The sequence below is a fragment of the Eubalaena glacialis genome, chromosome 9, assembly GCF_028564815.1.
Source record: "Eubalaena glacialis isolate mEubGla1 chromosome 9, mEubGla1.1.hap2.+ XY, whole genome shotgun sequence".
In the NCBI taxonomy this organism is placed as follows: domain Eukaryota; kingdom Metazoa; phylum Chordata; class Mammalia; order Artiodactyla; family Balaenidae; genus Eubalaena; species Eubalaena glacialis.
The window spans coordinates 103599267-103621390 of NC_083724.1; the positions used below are offsets into that span (position 1 = coordinate 103599267).

The 22124-nt window shown below is 37.5% G+C and overlaps 1 protein-coding gene across 4 annotated transcripts in view; it reads left to right on the top strand.

Moving 5' to 3' along the window:
* Positions 1-22124, top strand: part of AUH (AU RNA binding methylglutaconyl-CoA hydratase) — a 176101-nt gene that overhangs the window by 61201 nt on the left and 92776 nt on the right. For 3 of the 4 annotated variants that reach the window (XM_061199374.1, XM_061199376.1, XM_061199377.1), the window contains one exon: positions 9290-9376. The exons of the other annotated variant lie outside the window; for it this stretch is intronic. In XM_061199374.1, coding sequence (XP_061055357.1) covers positions 9290-9376 — 87 coding nt within the window. The remainder of the gene's footprint in view (positions 1-9289; positions 9377-22124) is intronic. 4 annotated transcript variants of the gene reach the window in all.

Consider the following 22124-nt stretch of genomic DNA (forward strand, 5'->3'; position numbering starts at 1 on the left):
TTAACAAATACATCCTACTAGTTTAGAATTCTTTTGACACTACTAACATTTTTCTTCCATGCTAAATTTTAATTCTTCATGGAAAAAATTAATTATGAAGACATATATCAGACATCCAAAAATCATGACTACCTACCATATTGAGTACCCACCACTTAAGCAACACAGTATTACAAATAAGATTGAAGTTCTCTGTGTCTATTGCCAATCACATCTCTCTCCCTCCCTCACAGAGGTCACCACCAATTGAATTTGGAATTTATCATTTCCATGTATGTTTTATACCCCTACATAGCATTCTTCTTTTAAAAACTTATTTTTTTTTTTTTTTTTTTTTTTTTGTTTTGTGGGTTTTTTTTTTTTTTTTTTTAACATCTTTATTGAAGTACAACCGCTTTACAATGGTGTGCCAGCTTCTGCTTTACAACAAAGTGAATCAGTTACACATATACATATGTTGCCATATCTCTTCCCTCTTGCATCTCCCTCCCTCCCACCCTCCCTATCCCACCCCTCTAGGTGGTCACACAGCACCGAACTGATCTCCCTGTGCTATGCGGCTGCTTCCCACTAGTTATCTATTTTACATTTGGTAGTGTATATATGTCCATGACACTTTCTCACCCTGTCACATCTCACCCCTCCCCCTCCCCATATCCTCAAGTCCATTCTCTAGTAGGTCTGTGTCTTTATTCCCATCTTGCCACTAGGTTCTTCATGACCTCTTTTTTTTTTTTTTTTTTTCCCTTAGATTCCATATATATGTGTTAGCATACTGTATTTGTTTTTCTCTTTCTGACTTACTTCACTCTGTATGACAGACTCTAACTCCATCCACCTCATTACAAACACCTCCATTTCATTTCTTTTTATGGCTGAGTAATATTCCATTGTATATATGTGCCACATCTTCTTTATCCATTCATCCGATGATGGACACCTAGGTTGCTTCCATGTCCTGGCTATTGTAAACAGAGCTGCAATGAATATTTTGGTACATGACTCTTTCTGAATTATGGTTTTCTCAGGGTATATGCCCAGTAGTGGGATTGCTGGGTCATATGGTAGTTCTATTTTTAGTTTTTTAAGGAACCTCCATACTGTTCTCCATAGTGGCTGTATCAATTTACATTCCCACCAGCAGTGCAAGAGTGTTCCCTTTTCTCCACACCCTCTCCAGCATTTATTGTTTCTAGATTTTTTGATGATGGCCATTCTGACCGGTGTGAGATGATACCTCATTGTAGTTTTGATTTGCATTTCTCTAATGATTAATGATGTTGAGCATTCTTTCATGTGTCTGTTGGCAATCTGTATCTCTTCTTTGGAGAAATGTCTATTTAGGTCTTCTGCCCATTTTTGGATTGGGTTGTTTGTTTTTTTGTTATTGAGCTGCATGAGCTGCTTGTAAATCTTGGAGATTAATCCTTTGTCCGTTGCTTCATTTGCAAATATTTTCTCCCATTCTGAGGGTTGTCTTTTGGTCTTGTTTATGGTTTCCTTTGCTGTGCAAAAGATTTTAAGTTTCATTAGGTCCCATTTGTTTATTTGTGTTTTTATTTCCATTTCTCTAGGACCTGGGTCAAAAAGGATCTTGCTGTGACTTATGTCATACAGTGTTCTGCCTATGTTTTCCTCTAAGAGTTTGATAGTGTCTGGCCTTACACTTAGGTCTTTAATCCATTTTGAGTTTATTTTTGTGTATGGTGTTAGGGAGTGTTCTAATTTCATACTTTTACATGTACCTGTCCAATTTTCCCAGCACCACTTATTGAAGAGGCTGTCTTTTCTCCACTGTATATGCTTGCCTCCTTTATCAAAGATAAGGTGACCATATGTGCGTGGGCTTATCTCTGGGCTTTCTATCCTGTTCCATTGATCTATATTTCTGTTTTTGTGCCAGTACCAAACTGTCTTGATTACTGTAGCTTTGTAATATAGTCTGAAGTCAGGGAGCCTGATTCCTCCAGCTCCATTTTTCGTTCTCAAGATTGCTTTGGCTATTCAGGGTCTTTTGTGTTTCCATACAAATTGTGAAATTTTTTGTTCTAGTTCTGTGAAAAATGCCAGTGGTAGTTTGATAGGGATTGCATTGAATCTGTAGATTGCTTTGGGTAGCAGAGTCATTTTCACAATGTTTATTCTTCCAATCCAAGAACGTGGTATATCTCTCCATCTATTTGTATCATCTTTAATTTCTTTCATCAGTGTCCTATAATTTTCTGCATACAGGTCTTTTGTCTCCTTAGGTAGGTTTATTCCTAGGTATTTTATTCTTTTTGTTGCAATGGTAAACGGGAGTGTTTTCTTAATTTCACTTTCAGATTTTTCATCATTAGTATACAGGAATGCAAGAGATTTCTGTGCATTAATTTTGTATCCTGCTACTTTACCAAATTCATTGATTAGCTCTAGTAGTTTTCTGGTAGCATCTTTTGGATTCTCTATGTATAGTATCATGTCATCTGCAAACAGTGACAGCTTTACTTCTTCTTTTCCGATTTGGATTCCTTTTATTTCTTTTTCTTCTCTGATTGCTGTGGCTAACACTTCCAAAACTATGTTGAATAATAGTGGTGAGAGTGGGCAACCTTGTCTTGTTCCTGATCTTAGTGGAAATGGTTTCAGTTTTTCACCATTGAGGACAATGTTGGCTGTGGGTTTGTCATATACGGCCTTTATTATGTTGAGGAAAGTTCCCTCTATGCCTACTTTCTGCATGACTTTTATCATAAATGGGTGTTGAATTTTGTCGAAAGCTTTCTCTGCATCTATTGAGATGATCATATGGTTTTTCGCCTTCAATTTGTTAATATGATGTATCACGTTGATTGATTTGCGTATATTGAAGAATCCTTGCATTCCTGGAATAAACCCCACTTGATCATGGTGTATGATCCTTTTAATGTGCTGTTGGATTCTGTTTGCTAGTATTTTGTTGAGGATTTTTGCATCTATGTTCATCAGTGATATTGGCCTGTAGTTTTCTTTCTTTGTGACATCTTTGCCTGGTTTTGGTATCAGGGTGATGGTGGCCTCGTAGAATGAGTTGGGGAGTGTTCCTCCCTCTGCAATATTTTGGAAGAGTTTGAGAAGGATAGGTGTTAGCTCTTCTCTAAATGTTTGATAGAATTCGCCTGTGAAGCCATCTGGTCCTGGGCTTTTGTGTGTTGGAAGATTTTTAATCACAGTTTCAATTTCAGTGCTTGTGATTGGTCTGTTCATATTTTCTATTTCTTCCTGGTTCAGTCTCGGCAGGTTGTGCATTTCTAAGAATATGTCCATTTCTTCCAGGTTGTCCATTTTATTAGCATAGAGTTGCTTGTAGTAATCTCTTATGATCGTTTGTATTTCTGCAGTGTCAGTGGTTACTTCTCCTTTTTCATTTCTAATTCTATTAATTTGAGTCTTCTCCTTTTTTCTCTTGATGAGTCTGGCTAATGGTTTATCAATTTTGTTTATCTTCTCAAAGAACCAGCTTTTAGTTTCATTGATTTTTGCTATTGTTTCCTTCATTTCTTTTTCATTTATTTCTGATCTGATCTTTATGATTTCTTTCCTTCTGCTAGCTTTGGGGTTTTTTTGTTCTTCTTTCTCTAATTGCTTTAGGTGCAAGGTTAGGTTGTTTATTCGAGATGTTTCCTGTTTCTTGATGTAGGCTTGTATTGCTATAAACTTCCCTCTTAGAACTGCTTTTGCTGCATCCCATAGGTTTTGGATCGTCGTGTCTCCATTGTCATTTGTTTCTAGGTATTTTTTGATTTCCCCTTTGATTTCTTCAGTGATCACTTCGTTATTAAGTAGTGTATTGTGTAGCCTCCATGTGTTTGTATTTTTTACAGATCTTTTCCTGTAATTGATATCTAGTCTCATAGCGTTGTGGTCGGAAAAGATACTTGATACGATTTCAATTTTTTTAAATTTACCAAGGCTTGATTTGTGACCCAAGATATGATCTATCCTGGAGAATGTTCCATGAGCACTTGAGAAAAATGTGTATTCTGTTGTTTTTGGGTGGAATGTCCTATAAATATCAATTAAGTCCATCTTGTTTAATGTATCATTTAAAGCTTGTGTTTCCTTATTTATTTTCATTTTGGATGATCTGTCCATTGGTGAAAGTGGGGTGTTAAAGTCCCCTACTATGATTGTGTTACTGTCGATTTCCCCTTTTATGGCTGTTAGTATTTGCCTTATGTATTGAGATGCTCCTATGTTGGGTGCATAAATATTTACAATTGTTATACCTTCCTCTTGGATCGATCCCTTGATCATTATATAGTGTCCGTCTTTGTCTCTTGTAATAGTCTTTATTTTAAAGTCTATTTTGTCTGATATGAGAATTGCTACTCCAGCTTTCTTTTGATTTCCATTTGCATGGAATATCTTTTTCCATCCCCTCACTTTCAGTCTGTATGTGTCTCTAGGTCTGAAGTGGGTTTCTTGTAGACAGCATATATATGGGTCTTGTTTTTGTATCCATTCAGCCAGTCTGTGTCTTTTGGTGGGAGCATTTAATCCATTTACATTTAAGGTAATTATCGATATGTATGTTCCTATTCCCATTTTCTTAAATGTTTTGGGTTTGTTATTGTAGGTGTTTTCCTTCTCTTGTGTTTCTTGCCTAGAGAAGTTCCTTTAGCCTTTGTTGTAAAGCTGGTTTGGTGGTGCTGAACTCTCTCAGCTTTTGCTTGTCTGTAAAGGTTTTAATTTCTCCATCAAATCTGAATGAGATCCTTGCTGGGTAGAGTAATCTTGGTTGTAGGTTTTTCTCCTTCATCACTTTAAGTATATCCTGCCACTCCCTTCTGGCTTGCAGCGTTTCTGCTGAAAGATCAGCTGTTAACCTTATGGGGATGCCCTTGTGTGTTATCTGTTGTTTTTCCCTTGCTGCTTTTAATATGTTTTCTTTATATTTAATTTTTGATAGTTTGATTAATATGTGTCTTGGTGTGTTTCTCCTTGGATTTATCCTGTATGGGACTCTCTGTGCTTCCAGGACTTGATTAACTATTTCCTTTCCCATATTAGGGAAGTTTTCAACTATAATCTCTTCAAATATTTTCTCAGTCCCTTTCTTTTTCTCTTCTTCTTCTGGGACCCCTATAATTCGAATGTTGGTGCGTTTAATGTTGTCCCAGAGGTCTCTGAGACTGTCCTCAGTTCTTTTCATTCTTTTTTCTTTATTCTGGTCTGCAGTAGTTATTTCCACCATTTTATCTTCCAGGTCACTTATCCGTTCTTCTGCCTCAGTTATTCTGCTATTGATCCCATCTAGAGTATTTTTAATTTCATTTATTGTGCTTGTCATCGTTTCTTGGTTCCTCTTTAGTTCTTCTACGTCCTTGTTAAATGTTTCTTGCATTTTGTCTATTCTATTTCCAAGACTTTGGATCATCCTTACTATCATTATTCTGAATTCTTTTTCAGGTAGACTACCTATTTCCTCTTCATTTGTTAGGTCTGGTGTGTTTTGACCCTGCTCCTTCATCTGCTGTGTGTTTTTCTGTCTTCTCATTTTGCTTATCTTACTGTGTTTGGGGTCTCCTTTTCACAGGCTGCAGGTTCGTAGTTCCCGTTGTTTTTGGTATCTGTCCCCAGTGGCTAAGGTTGGTTCAGTGGGTTGTGTAGGTTTCCTGGTGGAGGGAACTAGTGCCTGTGTTCTGGTGGATGGGGCTGGATGTTGTCTTTCTGGTGGGTTCGTCCACGTCTGGTGGTGTGTTTTGGGGTGTCTGTGGCCTTATTATGATTTTAGGCAGCCTCTCTGTTAATGGATGGGGCTGTGTTCCTCTCTTGCTAGTTGTTTGGCATAGGGTGTCCAGCACTGTAGCTTGCTGGTCGTTGAGTGAAGCTGGGTCTTGATGTTGAGATGGAGATCTGTGAGAGATTTTCGCCGTTTGGTATTATGTGGAGCTGGGAGGTCTCTTGTGGACCAGTGTCCTGAAGTTGGCTCTCCCACCTCAGAGGCACAGCCCTGATGCCTGGCTGGAGCACCAAGAGCCTTTCATCCACACGGCTCAGAATAAAAGGGAGAAAAAATGGAAAGAAAGAAAAAAAGAGGATAAAATAAAATAAAATAAAGCAATTATAATAAAAAATAAGAAAAAAATTATTAAGAGTAAATTTATTAAGAAAAAAATTTTTTTTTTAATTTTTAAAAATAGATTTATTAATTTTTTATACTAAAAATAAGAAAAAAATTATTTAGAAAAAATTTATTAAGAAAAAAAATTTTTTAATTTTTTAAAATAAAAAATATGAAAAAACTTATTAAAAATTTTTTAAAAATAGAAAATAAGGAAAAAATTATTAAGAAAACATTTATTAGGGAAAAAAAAAATTTTTAAGCCAAAAAAAAAAAAAAAAAAAAAAAAAACGGACGGACCTAACTCTAGGACTAACGGTGAGAGCAAAGCTATACAGACAAAATCTCACCCAGAAGCATACACATCTACGCTCACAAAAAAAAGGAAAAGGGGAAAAGTTAATATATCCTGCTCCCAAAGTCCATCTCCTAAATTTGGGATGATTCGTTGTCTATTCAGGTATTCAACAGATGCAGGCACATCAAGTTGTTTGTGGAGCTTTAATCCGCTGCTTCTGAGGCTGCTGGGAGAGATTTCCCTTTCTCTTCTTTGTTCGTACAGCTCCCGGGGTTCAGCTTTGGATTTGGACCCGCCTCTGCATGTAGGTCCCCTGAGGGCGTCTGTTCCCCGCCCAGACAGAACGGGGTTAAAGGAGCAGCTGATTCGGGGGCTCTGGCTCAGTCAGGCCGGGGGGAGGGAGCGGTACGGAGGAGGCGGGGCGAGCCTGCGGCGGCAGAAGCCGGCGTGACGTTGCAGCAGCCTGAGGCGCGCCGTGCGCTCTCCCGGGGAAGTTGTCCCCGGATCACGGGAGCCTGGCCGTGGCGGGCTGCACAGGCTCCCGGGAGGGGCGGTGTGGAGAATGACCTGTGCTTGCCCACAGGCTGTTTGGTGGCGGCAGCAGCAGCCTTAGCGTCTCATGCCCGTCTCTGGGGTCCGCGCTGATAGCCGCGGCTCGCGCCCGTCTCTGGAGTTCGTTTAAGTGGCGCTCTGAATCCCCTCTCCTTGCACGCCGCGAAACAAAGAGGCAAGAAAAAGTCTCCTGCCTCTTCGGCAGCTGCAGACTTTTTCTCGTGCACCCTCCCGGCTAGTTGTGGTGCGCTAGACCCTTCAGGCTGTGTTCACGCAGCCAACCCCAGTCCTCTCCCTGGGATCCGACCGAAGCCCGCGCCTCAGCTCCCAGCCCCCGCCCGCCCCGGCGGGTGAGCAGACAAGCCTCTCGGGCTGGTGAGTGCTGCTCGGCGCCGAGCCTCTGTGCGGGAATCTCTCCGTTTTTCCCTCTGCGTCCCCGTTGCTGTGGGATCCGCGCTGATAGCCGCGGCTCGCGCCCGTCTCTGGAGCTCGTTTAGGCGGCGCTCTGAATCCCCTCTCCTTGCGCGCCGCGAAACAAAGAGGCAAGAAAAATTCTCTTGCCTCTTTGGCAGCTGCAGTCTTTTTCCCGGACTCCCTCCCGGCTAGCACCGAAGCCCGAGCCCCAGCTCCCAGGCCCCGCCCGCCCCGGCGGCTGAGCAGACAAGCCTCTCGGGCTGGTGAGTGCTGGTCGGCACTGATCCTCTGTGCGGGAATCTCTGCTTTGCCCTCCGCACCAATGTGGCTGCGCTCTCCTCTGTGGCTCCGAAGCTTCCCCCCTCTGCTACCCGCAGTCTCTGCCCACGAAGGGGCTTCCTAGTGTGTGGAAACCTTTCCTCCTTCACAGCTCCCTCCCACTGGTGCAGGTCCCGTCCCTATTCTTTTGTCTCTGTTATTTCTTTTTTCTTTTGCCCTACCCAAGTACGTGGGGATTTTCTTGCCTTTTGGGAGGTCTGACGTCTTCTGCCAGCGTTCAGTGGGTGTTCTGTAGGAGCAGTTCCACGTGTAGATGTATTTCTCATGTATCTGTGGGGAGGAAGGTGATCTCCGCGTCTTACTCTTCCGCCATCTTGCCCCTCCCTCTAAAAACTTATTTAAATGGTTATTATCCTGTGTATCTTTCAGTAATTATATATAATGATAAATATATATTGTATTTATTTATATAATTATAAATCCTTCAACATCATTAGATTTATCCATATTTATACTCTAATTCCTTCATTTTCATGCTGCACATATAACATTTTGTTGTATAAATATGTCCCAGTTTTATTATTAATCCTTTTGGTGGATTTAGGTTTTTTCCATTTTTTTTGCTATTTTTATACATGTTGCATTGAATGTTGTATGTATTTCCTTGGGCATATATTTGAGAGATTTTCTAGGGTATATATACCTAAGAACTGATGGGTTGTAGGATATGTGTTTTGTCAACTGCAGTTCTCACTTCCACAGGAAGTATATGGGCTCAGAATCAGCTGCTACTTGATGTTACGTCTAGTCATGATCAATTTATAATGGGCTAATAATAGAATAAGTAGCTGAGTATATACCATCTATGCTGTAATTTTACTTTGTTTTTTATTTGTTTGTTTATTTTAATGGGGACCTACCTTTTCTCAGTGAGTTTAATTTTATTAAAAAGAATGTCTTTGTTGAGCCACAGAGTAAACAATCCCTTAAGGAATTCCTTATGTTTATTTTTATCTGTTCCAAAGTTATGATTCTGTGATAAACTCATAATTATGAAATTGTCAATTTGCATATACTTTCAAGCCAGTGATTCTCAAATGTGATCTGCAGTCACCAAGGTGGGCATCCATGAAGTCACAATGATTTTCATAGCAGGAAGGTGTGATTTGCCCTTTTTACTGGGTTGGCATTTGCACTGATGGGACAGAAGCAGTGGTGGATAGAACTGCCAGCATCTTTTCAAGAACCAAGAAAGTGGCATCAGTCTGTAATCATTTATGTTAACAGGAATGGCTTTATTTGTATTATTCAATGAATAAATAAATATTTTAAAAATTTTGTTGTTTCATTTTCTAATAGAATAACTATTGGTAGATATATATAATCTTAACAATGCCTCCTTCTCTAAGAGTATAAAGGGGTTCTGAGACCATGAAGTTTCAGAAGCATTACTTTAAGCACATGGTAGATACATGAACAAACAAATATTTTATTCAATCTGGTGCTGGTCTTTGGGAAGGAAAACTTAGATACTGTAATTCCTTTGATAGATAAATCTAATCTGTCTTCAAGTTATATATGAATCTTAAGTAAATGTTCAGTTTGTTGCCTTAAAATTTTGTTTATAACTAGATTATATTTGTAAATAAAATACTTTGCAGGTGCTGACCTTAAGGAAAGAGTCAAAATGAATTCCAGTGAAGTTGGTCCTTTTGTCTCCAAAATAAGAGCAGTGATTAATGAAATCGGTAAGCACAATTAAATTCTCCTTTTAGCATGCTGAAGGTGACCTTAAATGTCAGATTTTAAAAGTTGCACACTGTCTTTATGTATAAGCTTTGGCTAAAATATTTATATAGTTAGATAATCATGACCTATAGCTGGTTGTAAAACAGTATGTAATATATTTAATTTGAAAAGTTGTGAAAAATTTTTTTATAATTAAAGATGCCTCCTATTTATGATGACATGGCATATAGAGTTAATTATTAGAAAACAAAGAATAATTTGGCATAAGCCTTTGACATAAGTATTTATATTTCTTAAATAATTGCATACACAGACATATTTATAGATAGGGAATTTTTTTGTTTTTTACATAAATGGGATCATACTATCTCCTTAGAATTATAAATTTCTGTGTAATGTTTATATTTCAGTACATATCAATTTATTATTAATACTTTTTAATACATTACTACATAGTAATCCATAGCATAACCTCATCCAAAATTTTAAATTATTTCTTCATTAATGAACGCTTAGGATGTTTTTGTTGTTTTGGTTTTTTGTTTTTGTGGGGGTTTTTTTGCTATTTTTGTTATTTATAATAAAGCAGTGATTATCTTTGTACAAAGTCTTTTAGAACATTAGTATGTATATTTATAAGATAGATTCCTAAACGTGGTATTGCAGTTCTAAGTATCATGTGTTCATTTTACATCTTAATAAATCCTACCAGATTATGTTGCAAAAAGATGGTAATAATTTATATTCCTGTCAATCACATGACAGTACCTGTTTCCTTATAGTCTTATAGCATTTAATGTTGCTATTTTTTAAGTTTGCCAGAGTTAAAGAAAAAAATAATCTTAGCATTTTAATTTTCACTTTCTCAAATGCTAGTATATCTTTTCAGATTAGACTTGCCTTTCCCCTCCTGTAAATTGCCTTTTCACATTCTTTATCCTCTTTTCTATAGCATTATTTAATAACTATTTACCTAAAGCCAATTTTGTATTAATGTTTTGTTGTTAAATGTATTACAGGTATTGCCTCTTAATGTTCCACCCTAATTCAATTCTAGGAGCTTTAATATCTAGAGGGTACTAAGTTCCTGTCATTGTTATTTTTCTTTTTTCCTTGAAGATTTTCTTTGCTAATTCTCACACATCAGTTCTTCCAAATGAATTTAGAATTATTAATTTTGAAGTGAAGAAGAAAAATACTCTCTTGAGACTGTGATTGGAATTTCTATAAATCTTGTTTATAAAGAATTGACATTTTTGTGATACTAAATCTTTCCATCCATGATATGCATGGCTCTCATTTTGGGGGGGTGGTCATTCATGTTTTAATGTTCATCAAGAAAGTTTTCTTCACATTGGCTTTGTCTTGTATCTTTTTTCCCCCTCAGATTTATCCCTAGCTATTTTATAGCATTTATTCCTTTGAATGGGATCTTTTCCCCATATTTCTGTTGAAGTCTGGTTATTGTTGTAGGTCTGTAGGAAATTTGGTAAATTTTATGTGCTTGTACTTGTATAAGTGATTGTTTTCTCTCAATTAATTTTCTTGTGTTTTCCAGAAAGGAAAAAAAGTTCATTATATATAAAAAATGCAATTTTTATCTCTTCTTTTTCCAACATTTTAATCTTAACATATTTTTCATATATTCTCACATTGGCTAAGGTTCTTGGTACAATATTCAGTTGTTGAAGAGATCATGTTCATCCTTTATTTGAGTTTAATGAATGCTTTTAATATTTTGCCAGTAAATATCAAGTTCAGGGAGTTTTCTTCTATTTCAACTTGTTTAGGAGTTTGTTATTCTTTTCTAATCGAGAATAAGGGTTAAAGTTTGTCAACTGCCTTTTTGTTATGTGTCAGGATGGTATATATTAAAATTTGTCTCAGATTTTATTATACTGAATTGTATTAATAGACTTACTGATGCTGCACTGGCCTTGTATTACTAGAATAAACACTACCTGGTCATTGTGGTTCGTGGTTATGGTGGTTTTTAATATATACTGCTGGATTTAATTTTATGTATTTTGATATAAACATAAATGAGATGGGAATCTTCTAATTTTGTTTTTTGTGTTACCCTTTCTGGTTTGGTATCATGTTTATACAACCTTCATAGAATGAAGTGAAAAGTTTTTCATCTTTTTCTGTACTATACAGGGAAATCATCTGTTATCTGAAAGATTAGAATTTGACCATGTGGCATCTTTTGGGGTCTTGTGTGGTTTTGTTATTGTTGTTTCTTTTTTTTTTTTAGAGCTAAGTTTTTAAAAAATATATGTGTTTTGATTTCTAGAATGTTTCTTGTCATCTCCATAACTTTTGTTTATCCTCTGCCAGTGTTATTGAAGGCTCTCCTCCGCTTCTCTCTCCAGCTTCAACCACATGGTAAGATAGATGTCTTCTGAGGCTGAGCATGGATTTGGTTTCCATGTTGGTCAGAGAACTTGATCTTGGAAGTAAAAGTTGATGCTGTCTGTAACTCTCTATATATGCTGGGATGAATGGCTAAGACTGGTTCAGTTAAACATTACGTTGATGTTTGTTCCCAGCCTCTTTCTATTTTATTGAATCTGAAATTGGAATTTTTGTGACGCTTTTTAAATGAAGAACTACTTTTTTTGTAGTGGATTTTTCTTTTCAGTGGTTGAAGCTGTACTATTTCTGTTCTGTATCCTGATCCAGTACTCTTTTTCCTCTTCCATGAGTTCCCCAATATTAGGTAATGATACTTTTCACTACAGCATTACAATGGACATAAAATTTTTAAGATGTCTTTGGTGGTGACTTAGTGAGATTTTGAAGGGCAGGTAAAAACTGTCGTGATCAAATCTGTTTGTTTAGTACATTAAACCAGGGGCTAGGAAACTTTTTCTTAAAGGGACAGATAGCAGATATTTTAGGCTTTGCAGGGCTATTATGGTCTCTGTTGCAGTAACTCAACTTTTCTTTTTTTTAAAGACTTTATTTTTCAGGAGCAGTTTTAGGTTCACATCAAAATTGAGGGGTGGGTAAAGAGATTTCTCATATATCCCCTGCCACCACAATATGCATAGTCCCCCCCCCCCCATTATTAATATCTCACACCAGAGTGGCACATTGGTTACAATTGATGAACGTATGTTGACACATTATAATTACCCAAGTCCATAGTTTATGTTAGGGTTCACTCTTGGTGTTTTACATTCCATGGGTTTGAACAAATGTAAAATGACATGTACCCATCATTATAGTGTTTTGCAGAGTGTTTTCACTGCCCTAAAAATCCTCTGTGCTTGGCCTATCCATCCCTTCTGCCCTCTCTGGCAACCATGTTTTACTGTCTCCATATTTTTCCATCATATAGTTGGAATCATGTAATATGTAGCTTTTTCAGATTGGCTTCTTTCACTTAGTAACATGCATTAAAGTTTTCTCCATGTCGTTTTATGCCTTGATAGCTCATTTCTTTTTATTGCTAAATAATATTCCACTGTATAGATGTATCACAGTTTGTCCATATACCTACTGAAGGACACCTTGGTTGCTTCCAGGTGTTGGCGACTATGAATAAAGCTGCTATATACATCTGTGTGCAGATTTTTGAGTGGACGTGTTTTCAACTCCTTTGGGTAACTACCAAGGAGCACGATTGCTGGATCATGTGGTAAGAGTCTGTTTAGTTTTATAGGAATTTGCCAAACTGTCTTCCTAAGTGGCTGTACCATTTTGCCTTCCTACTGACAGTAAATGAGTTTCTGTTGCTCTACATCCTTGCCAGCATTTGGTGCTGTCAGTGTTCCAGATTTTGGCTATTCTAATAGGTGTGTAGTGGTAGATCTTAGTTGATTTAATTTGCATTTCTGTGATGACATATGATGTGGAGTGTCTTTTCATAGGCTTATTTACCATCTGTATATATTCTTTGGTGAGGTGTTTATTAAGGTCTTTGGCTCAGTTTTTAATTGGATTGTTTTCGTATTGTTGAGTTTTAAGAGTTCTTTGTATATTTTAGATAATATTCCTTTATCAGATGTGTCTTTTGCAAATACTTTGTCCTAATCTGTTGCTTGTCTTCTCATTCTCTTGACATTATCTTTCGTAGTGCAGAAGTTTTTTATTTTAATAGGGTCAAACATCCATTATTTCTTTCATAGATTGTGCCTTTGTTGTTGTATTTAAAGAGTCATTGTCATACCCAAGGTTTCTAGGTTTTCTCCTACGTTATCTTATAGGGGTTTGATGGTTTTGTGCTTTACAGTTAGATCTGTGATCCATTTTAAGTTAATTGTTGTGGGGTGTAGGTCTGTGGCTAGATTCATGTTTTTGCCTCTGGATGTCCAGTTGTTTCAGCACTGTTTGTTGAAAAGACTGTCAGTGTTCCATTTTATTACCTTTATTCCTTTGTCAAAGATCAGTTGACTGTATTTATGGGATCTGTTTCTGGGCTCTGTGTTCTGTTCCTTTATTTATCTGTCTATTCTTTTGCCAGTAACCGCACTGTCTTCAATTACTGTAACTTTATAGTGACTCTTGACATTGGTTGCTGTCAGTCCTCCAATTTTGTTCTTTTTCAATATTGTGTTGGTTATTCTGGCTCTTTTGCCTCTCCATATAAATTTTAGAATCAGTTTGTGAATATCCACAAAATAACTTGCTGTGCTTTTGATTGAGAATTGCATTGCATAGATTAAATTGGGAAGAATCTACATCTTGACAATATCGAGTTTTCCTATCCATGAACACAGAATATCTTCTGTCTATTTAGTTCTTCCTTGATTTCAAGCATTAGTTTAATTTGCTCATATAGATCTTGTACATATTTTGTTAGATTTATATCTTAAGTATTTCATTATTTGGGGTCTTAGTGTAAGTGATATTGTGTCTTTAATTTCAAATTCCACTTGTTTGTTGTTGGTATATAAAAGAATGATTGACTTTTGTATATTTACCCTGTGTCCTGCAACCTTGGTATAATTGCTTATTTGTTCCAGGAATGTTTTTGTTAATTCTTTCAGGTTTCTGCACATCATGCATGAAAATATCTTTTGCAAACAAAGCCAGTTTAATGTCTTCCTTCCCAGTCTGTATTACCTTTTATTTCCTTTTCTTGTCTAATTGCATTAGTAAGGACCTCTAGTATGATGTTGAAAAGGACTAGTGACAGGAGACATCCTTGTCTTGTACCAGCTACTCAACTTTGACATACAGTGCTCAAGCAGCCACAATGTGTAAACAAATGTGTGTTTTTCTGTTACAATAAATTTTCATGCACAGTGAAATTTGAATTCCATATAATTTTTATAGTTTATGAAATAGTATTTTAAATAGATTTTTTTTCTACCTGTTTAAAGATAGAAAAACCATATTAGCTCACAGGTTGTACTGAAGCAGACACACGGCCTGATTTCTTTCCTTTCTCCCTCTCACCTGCCCTTTCTCTCTCTCTCCCTCCCTCCCTCACTGCCATCCATCTATCTATCCATCTCAGATGTCTTCTATCTTTTTTATTTTTTCTATTTTTTAGAATTAATTCTAGTCTTCCACTTTTTTAATTTATATATTTAAAAAAATCTACTGACTTTCAGTTCTAATTTGGATACATTGCTTCACGCTTGGCTCAGGGCTTTTCATTGGTTTTTGCTTTTCAGAGATTAAAGGTTTTAAGGCCTATGTATCCTTTGATAGGGGTCCTAAGATATTCTTCATGGAAACGGAGCATAAAGCTTACAGATGAGTTGGAGGGTGAAGGGAGTAGTAAGAAAAACAAAACAAAACAACCAAAAGAAAGTTCATCAGATCCATAAAAAAAATAAAAAGAAGCATAACCTTAGGACAAATTAAATAGTAAGATGTTGAAATAAGTAATTACCATTAATGTCAGTTGATTAAACTTGCTCTTGAAAGACATAGATGTTTAGATCTGATTAAAAAACATAAATAGGCTGTGTATTGTTAATAATAGCCACATCTGGTATAGTTCTTTTTATACCAGGAGATGACTAACCAAAGGAAAGAGGTATGTAGATATATACTTTGGGATAAAAAGGATTATTAGTAATATAGTCACTGCATATGATAAAAGTTTAAATTTTTTAGGAGATGTCATACTGAACTTGTATGCACCTGAAAACAAAGATCTCAAAATGTACAAATAAAGCTATATTGGATGTATATAGGCGAAATTGTCAAATCCTCCGTCATTGTGGATAATTTCAACCCATCTCTCCCAACTTATCAATGAGGTCAAAAGACAAAGCTTAAAAATAAAGATTTGAACAACCTGAGTATCAAGTTTGGTTTAATATACTCTTAACCCCAAATTAGAGAGTATGTATGCTTCTCATGAACATGTGAAACATTTATAAAAAGGTATCATGTGCTGGACCCTAAAATCTTCATTAAATTTCATAATGCAGTCTACAGCAACATGGATGGACCTAGGTATTATCATACTAAGTGAAGTAAGTCAGAAAGAGAAAGACAAATATCATATGATATCACTTATATGTGGAATCTGAAATATGATACAAATGAACTTACTTACAAAACAGACTCACAGACATGGAAGAGAAACTTACGGTTACCAAAGGGGAAGGGAGTGGGAGGTATAAATTAGGAGGTTGGGATTAGCAGATACAAACTATTGTTTGTAAAATAGATAAACAACAAGGCCCTACTGTATAGCACAGGGAGCTTTATTCAATACCCTGTAATAAACCATAATGGATAAGAATATGAAAAAGAATATATATATATATTTACAATGTTGTGTTAGTTTCTGGTGTACAGCCATCCTACACTGGGAAGACAAGCCCCCAGAATGTTTGGCTTTGAAGGCCAGCAGTGCTTACTTTTGGGAGAGCCAGACGGCTGTGGGAAATAGACTCCACTCTTAAAGGATACACACACAATCTTGCGTCCTCCAGGACCTAGGGCAGAAGCAGTAGTTTGAGAAGAGTGTGATTCAGACGCAACTGCTGATCTTGGAGAGCCTCCTGGAGAGGCAGGAGGCAACTGCAGCTCACTCTGGGGACATAGACACTGGTGGCAGAGATTTCTGGGAACTCATTCTACCATTAGGACACTGATGCTGGCACGCACCATTTTGGAATTCTCCCTTTAGCTTATTAGCTCCAGGACCTGGCCCCACCCACCAGCCTTTCACAGCCAGTACTGGGATGCCTCAGGCAAAGCAACTAGCTGGGCTGGACACAGCCCCACCCACCAGCATGCCAGCTGCCTTAAGACTCCCTGAGCCCACAGCCATCCTGGGACCTGGCCCTGTCCACCAGAGGGCCCAGGACCAAGCCCTGCACAGTAGTAAGCCGGCACTAGTCCCCCCACCTGAGGGTCCTGCAGCTAGAGACCCTAGGACTTGGCTGTACACACCAGTTGGCCAGCACTAGCCCTAGACCAACATCACCAGCCAGTGGGCAGGCACCAGCCCCACGTCACCTTGGGCCCCAGCCCTGCCCACCAGCAGGTTGATACACCAACTCCAGGACCTCCAGGACCCTGCAGCCAGAGACTCTGGGACCTGGCTTTGCCCACCAGTGGGCCGGCACTAGCCCCAGACCGACTTCACCAACTCGTTTGCAGGACCTGCCCTGGTGCACCTCACACCCCATCCCGCCCTAGGCCCTGGTACTGGTCCTGCCCACTAGCAAGCCAACACCAGCTCCAAGACACCTTGGACCCCTCAGCAGGCCTCCCTAGGATCCAGCCCCACTCACGAACAGGATGACACCATCTTTGGGACACCCTGGGCCCTGTAGCCAGGTGTGTCAAGAACTGGCGCCACCCACCAGCAGATCAACATTAGGTCCAGGGACCCAAGCCCTGTAACCACCCACCCGGAAACCTGGCTCTGCCCACCAGTGAGCCAACACTAGCCTCGGGACCCCTTGGGGATCCACAGCCAGCTGCCTTGTGACCCAGCCCTACCCAGCAGCAGCCGACAGCCTCTACATAAGGCAGGACCTGGCAACCAACAGAACTGGGGGTCAGCCACGCCTGCCAGACCATTCATAGTGGTCAGCTTGCTGTAACAGAAGGGCCCATGCAGTCTCCATAAGGGGCACCCCTAGAGCATACAGCTCTGGTGACCAGATAGGAGTGTGCTGCTGGAACAGATAGGCCATTTCCTACTAAAGGGCAGTTCTCCAAGGTCAGGAAATGGAACCAAACTACCAAATATTGATACATAGCAAAGAAATCAGGAGAAGATTGGATGAACAGAGTGAAAAGGTAGAAGTTTTTAACAAAGAGTTATAAAATATAAAATGACTAAACAGAGGGTAAGAATGCAATAACTGAAAGAAAAAATACACTAGAAGGAATCAGCAGTAGATTAGATGATACAGAGGAACAAATTAGCTAGAAGATGGAGTAGTGGAAATCAGTGAAGCTGAAGAAAAAGAAAAAAAGAATGAAAAGAAATGAGGACAGTTTAAGAGACTTGTAAGACAGCATCAAGCATACTAACATTTGCATTATAGGGGTCCCAGAAGGAGAAGAGAGAAAGGGGAAGAGAACGTATTTGAAAACATAATAGCTGAAAACCTCCCTAACCTGGGAAAGGAAACAGACATCCCCAGGCCCAGGAAGCACAGAGAGCCCCAAACAGCATCAACCCAAAAAAGGACCACACCAAGATACAATTCATTGTATAATTAAAATAGCAAAAACTAAAGCTAAAGAGAGAATAGAGAATATTAAAAGCAGCAAGGAAGAGTAACAAGTTACCTAAAAGGGAACTTCCATAAGATTATCAGCTGACTTCAGCAGAAACCCTGCAGAGCAGAAAGTAGTGGCATGATATACTTAAAGTGATGCAAGGGAAAAACCTACAACCTAAAATACTCTACCCACAAGGCTTTCATTCAGATTTGATGTAGAGGTCAAAACTTTTACAGACAAGAAAAGCTTTTAGCACTACCAAACCAACTTCACAAGAAACGTTAAAGGGATTTCTCTAAGCGAAAAAGAAAAGGCCATTTTTTTTTTTAACATCTTTATTGGAGTATAATTGCTCACAAGGGTGTGTTAGTTTCTGCTATATAACAAAGTGAATCAGCTATACGTATACATATATCCCCATATCTCCTCCCTCTTGCGTCTCCCTCCCACCCTCCCTATCCCACCCCTCTAGGTGGACACAAAGCACCGAGCTGATCTCCCTGTGCTATGTGGCTGCTTCCCACTAGCTATCTAGTTTTTATCATGATGGATGATGGAATAAAAACAACCATCTAGAGAAATAACAGTATATTTGAGAAGGGGAAAAATTGTAACCTGGAGTGATTTTCACTGCAAGAATAAACATTTCAGGCATGATAAAATTTTAATATGATAATGTCAACAGATAAAAGAATATTAGAGAATTCAAGATAATTAAGTTATAAGAATGTCATCTGATCTGTATTTCAGAATTCCAAGACCCTTTGCTCAGCTCTCTGCAGCCACCGTCCAAAGGGCAGTTGTTCAACTATCTGTCAGGGCTCATCCTGAAAAGACACTGGGAAAAATGAAAACATGAGGAGAGGGTTTTGGGCAGTACTTTTTTTTTTGTTTTTAGATAGATTAGTAAGGGAAAGGGGTTGCTGATTTAGCATTGTCTGGGATTCTAATAATATCCCCTCGATCCTGGAGACCACATTAGCTGGTTTTGGAATTTACCTACAAGAAAACAAATTTACTTTTCTGAAATAGACCCGACCAGCAGGCCTGTATATTCATTGATCCATGAACATTGTCACCACAGGGAACCTCCTTAGATCCTTGTTAAATTTCCATATATGACTCACTGTCTTCCTCTAAAGCCAGCTCTGACCATCCCTCCTTGAATCTTGGTCAGTTGGACGTTCTGCTTACTTGTCCAAAGGGTAATAAACACACCTCAAAATAAATTTAAAAAAAAAAAAAAAGAAAAGGTCACAACTAGAAATATGAAAATTATGAAAGAAAAAAATATCATTGGTAAAGGCAACTATATAGTAAAGGTAGTAAATCAACCAAATACAAAACTAGTAGGAAAGTTAACAGATGAAAGTAGTAAAATTACCTATATCCACAATAAGTGGTAAAGGGATACATAAAACAAAAAGATGTAAAATATGATGTCAAAACAGTAAATATTGGGGTGGATGGAAATGCAGGGTTGTTAAAATGCATTTGAACTTAAGAGGTGAGCAGCTTAAAATAAATTACTTAATACATATATAATGGTATACATAAACCTCATGGTAACCACAAACCAAAAATTTATAATAGATACACACACACAAAACAAGAAAGGAATCCAAGTATAACACTAAAGATAATCATCAAATCACAAGGGAAGAGAGTAAAAAAAGAACAAAAAACAACTACAAAAACGACCCAAACAATTTAAAAAATGGCAGCAATTACTTACCCGTCAATAACTACTTTACATGTAAGTCAAAAGATATAGATAAACAAAATTGATAAACCTTTAGCCAGACTCATCAAGAAAAAAAAAGAGGGGCCAAATCAATAAAGTCAGAAATGAAAAAGGTGAATTTATAACTGACACCACAGAGATACAAAGGATCATAAGAGATTACTATGAACAGTTTTTCACCAATAAAATGGACAATCTAGAAGAAATGGAAAAATTCCTATAAATGTACAATCTCCCAACATTGAACCAGGAAGAAATAGGAAATATCAACAGACTAGTTACCAGTAATGATATTGAATCCGTAATAAAAAAACTCCCAACGAACTATAGTCCAGGACTAGACAACTTCACAGGTGAATTCTACCAAACATTTAGAAAAGCACTAGCACCTACTCTTTGTGAACTATTCCAAATTATTTGCAAAGGAAGGAATGCTTCTGAACTCATTCTACGAAGCCAGCATCACCTTGATACCAGAGCCAGACAAAGATATCACATTAAAGTCATATGTTTTTCTCAATAGATTGATAAAAAGAATGAGAGATGTCAAATCTATCATAGATAAAGCTAAAGGTAAACTAGGAATAGAAGGGAGCTTTCTTAGCCTGGTATTTCTTAGTAAAATGTAAAAGTGGTCTCCCAAAATCAGGAAAAAGGCAGGAGGCCTGCAATCACCACCTCTGTTCAACATTGTTCTGAAAATCCTGGCATGTGTGGAAAGGCAGGAAATAGAAATAAAATAATGACTGAAAAAGAAGAAATATAACACTGTCTTTCTCAAGTGATTGTCTCTATTGAAAATCTAAAAGGATCCACAAATTATTAGAAATAACGAGTGTCGCAAGATGGCTGAATCTAAGATCCATATTAAAAAATAATCAATTGCCTTTTTTCCAACAGCAACAGACAAAAGATATCAGTCAGAAAAAGATACTATTGACAGTAGGAACAAAAATGAATCTAGAAACATATGCAGGTTGTATGGAAAAATTATGAAACATTATTGTAAGACATTTAAAAAATTATATAGAGACATTATCTTCTTGAATAGGAAGATTCAGTATCTAAAAGATGATTCTCACAAATGATTCAATGTACAGATTTAACTTAAAAGTACATTAATTTTGTGAGGAACTTGATGAGCCTAAAGAGGCCCCAAAATAGCCGAACATTTCTAAAGAAGAAGAAAATGAGGGTCCTTGCCTTATTAGTACTCAAGACTTATTTTAAAGATATGGAAATTAAGATGGTATATTACTGGCTTTGGGATAGACAAATTGACCAATGGAGTGGAATATAGAACCCAAAACAGACCCATAGAAGTAGGGGAACTGATAAGGAGAGAGAAGGCATTGAGATCACTGGGGGACGGCAAAGATTTGACTACATTTATGAGGTAAAACAAACTTATATGATCTTGATGGAGTGAAAAATTTCTTAAACACAAAATACAAAAGGAAAGGTTGATAAGTTCTACGAAATTAAGAACATCCGTTCATTAAAAGACACTGTGAAGAAAGGAGAAAGAAAAGCCACAAACTGGGAGGAAAGACTTGAAACACATAGCTGCCAAAGGATTCGTGTATATATACATGCAGACATGGATCAACACATGCATACATACATGCAGCCGGGAAATCAATAAGACAGAAAAATGTTTCACACAAGAGGAAAGGGAAATGGGAAGTAAACATATGGAAGGATGATCAACCTCATATGCAATCATAGAAATGCAAATTAATACCACAGTGGGATGCTATTTTGTATTTACCAGATTAGCCAAAAATTCTTATGTCTGACATTACCAAAGTTAGCGGGGAAGTGGATCAACAGGAAGTTTTATACACTTTCAATGGGAGTATAAATTGGTGTAACTGTTTAGGAAAAATTTGGAGTTATCTTACAAAGTTGAGCATCCACGTCCCAAAAGGCTCAATAGTTCACATTTTTATGTGGTATTTACCTAGAAGGGTGACTTTAAGACTGTTTTTACTAGACAGATAATAACAAATATACTTACAGTTTGGTCCAGTAAACACATAGGGGTGGGTGGGTATCAAAGATTCATGAAGTAATTACCTTTCTTTGTGCATTGCATTTTGATACTATCCTACTTTATTTTTAAAACTTCCTGATTTTGGTCTTCTATTGAGTGGTTTGCTACTTAGAGTTTGAAATAGCACTATTCTATAGGCATTTTGCACATGTGTCCAGGGAAACTACTTATACCAGGATATAAGAAAAATACTGTTTATAGTAGCAATATTGTTCATAGTAAAAAGCTAAAAACAAACAAATTTCAATGACAGGAGAATGGATAGATGTTTTGGTATATTTGTACA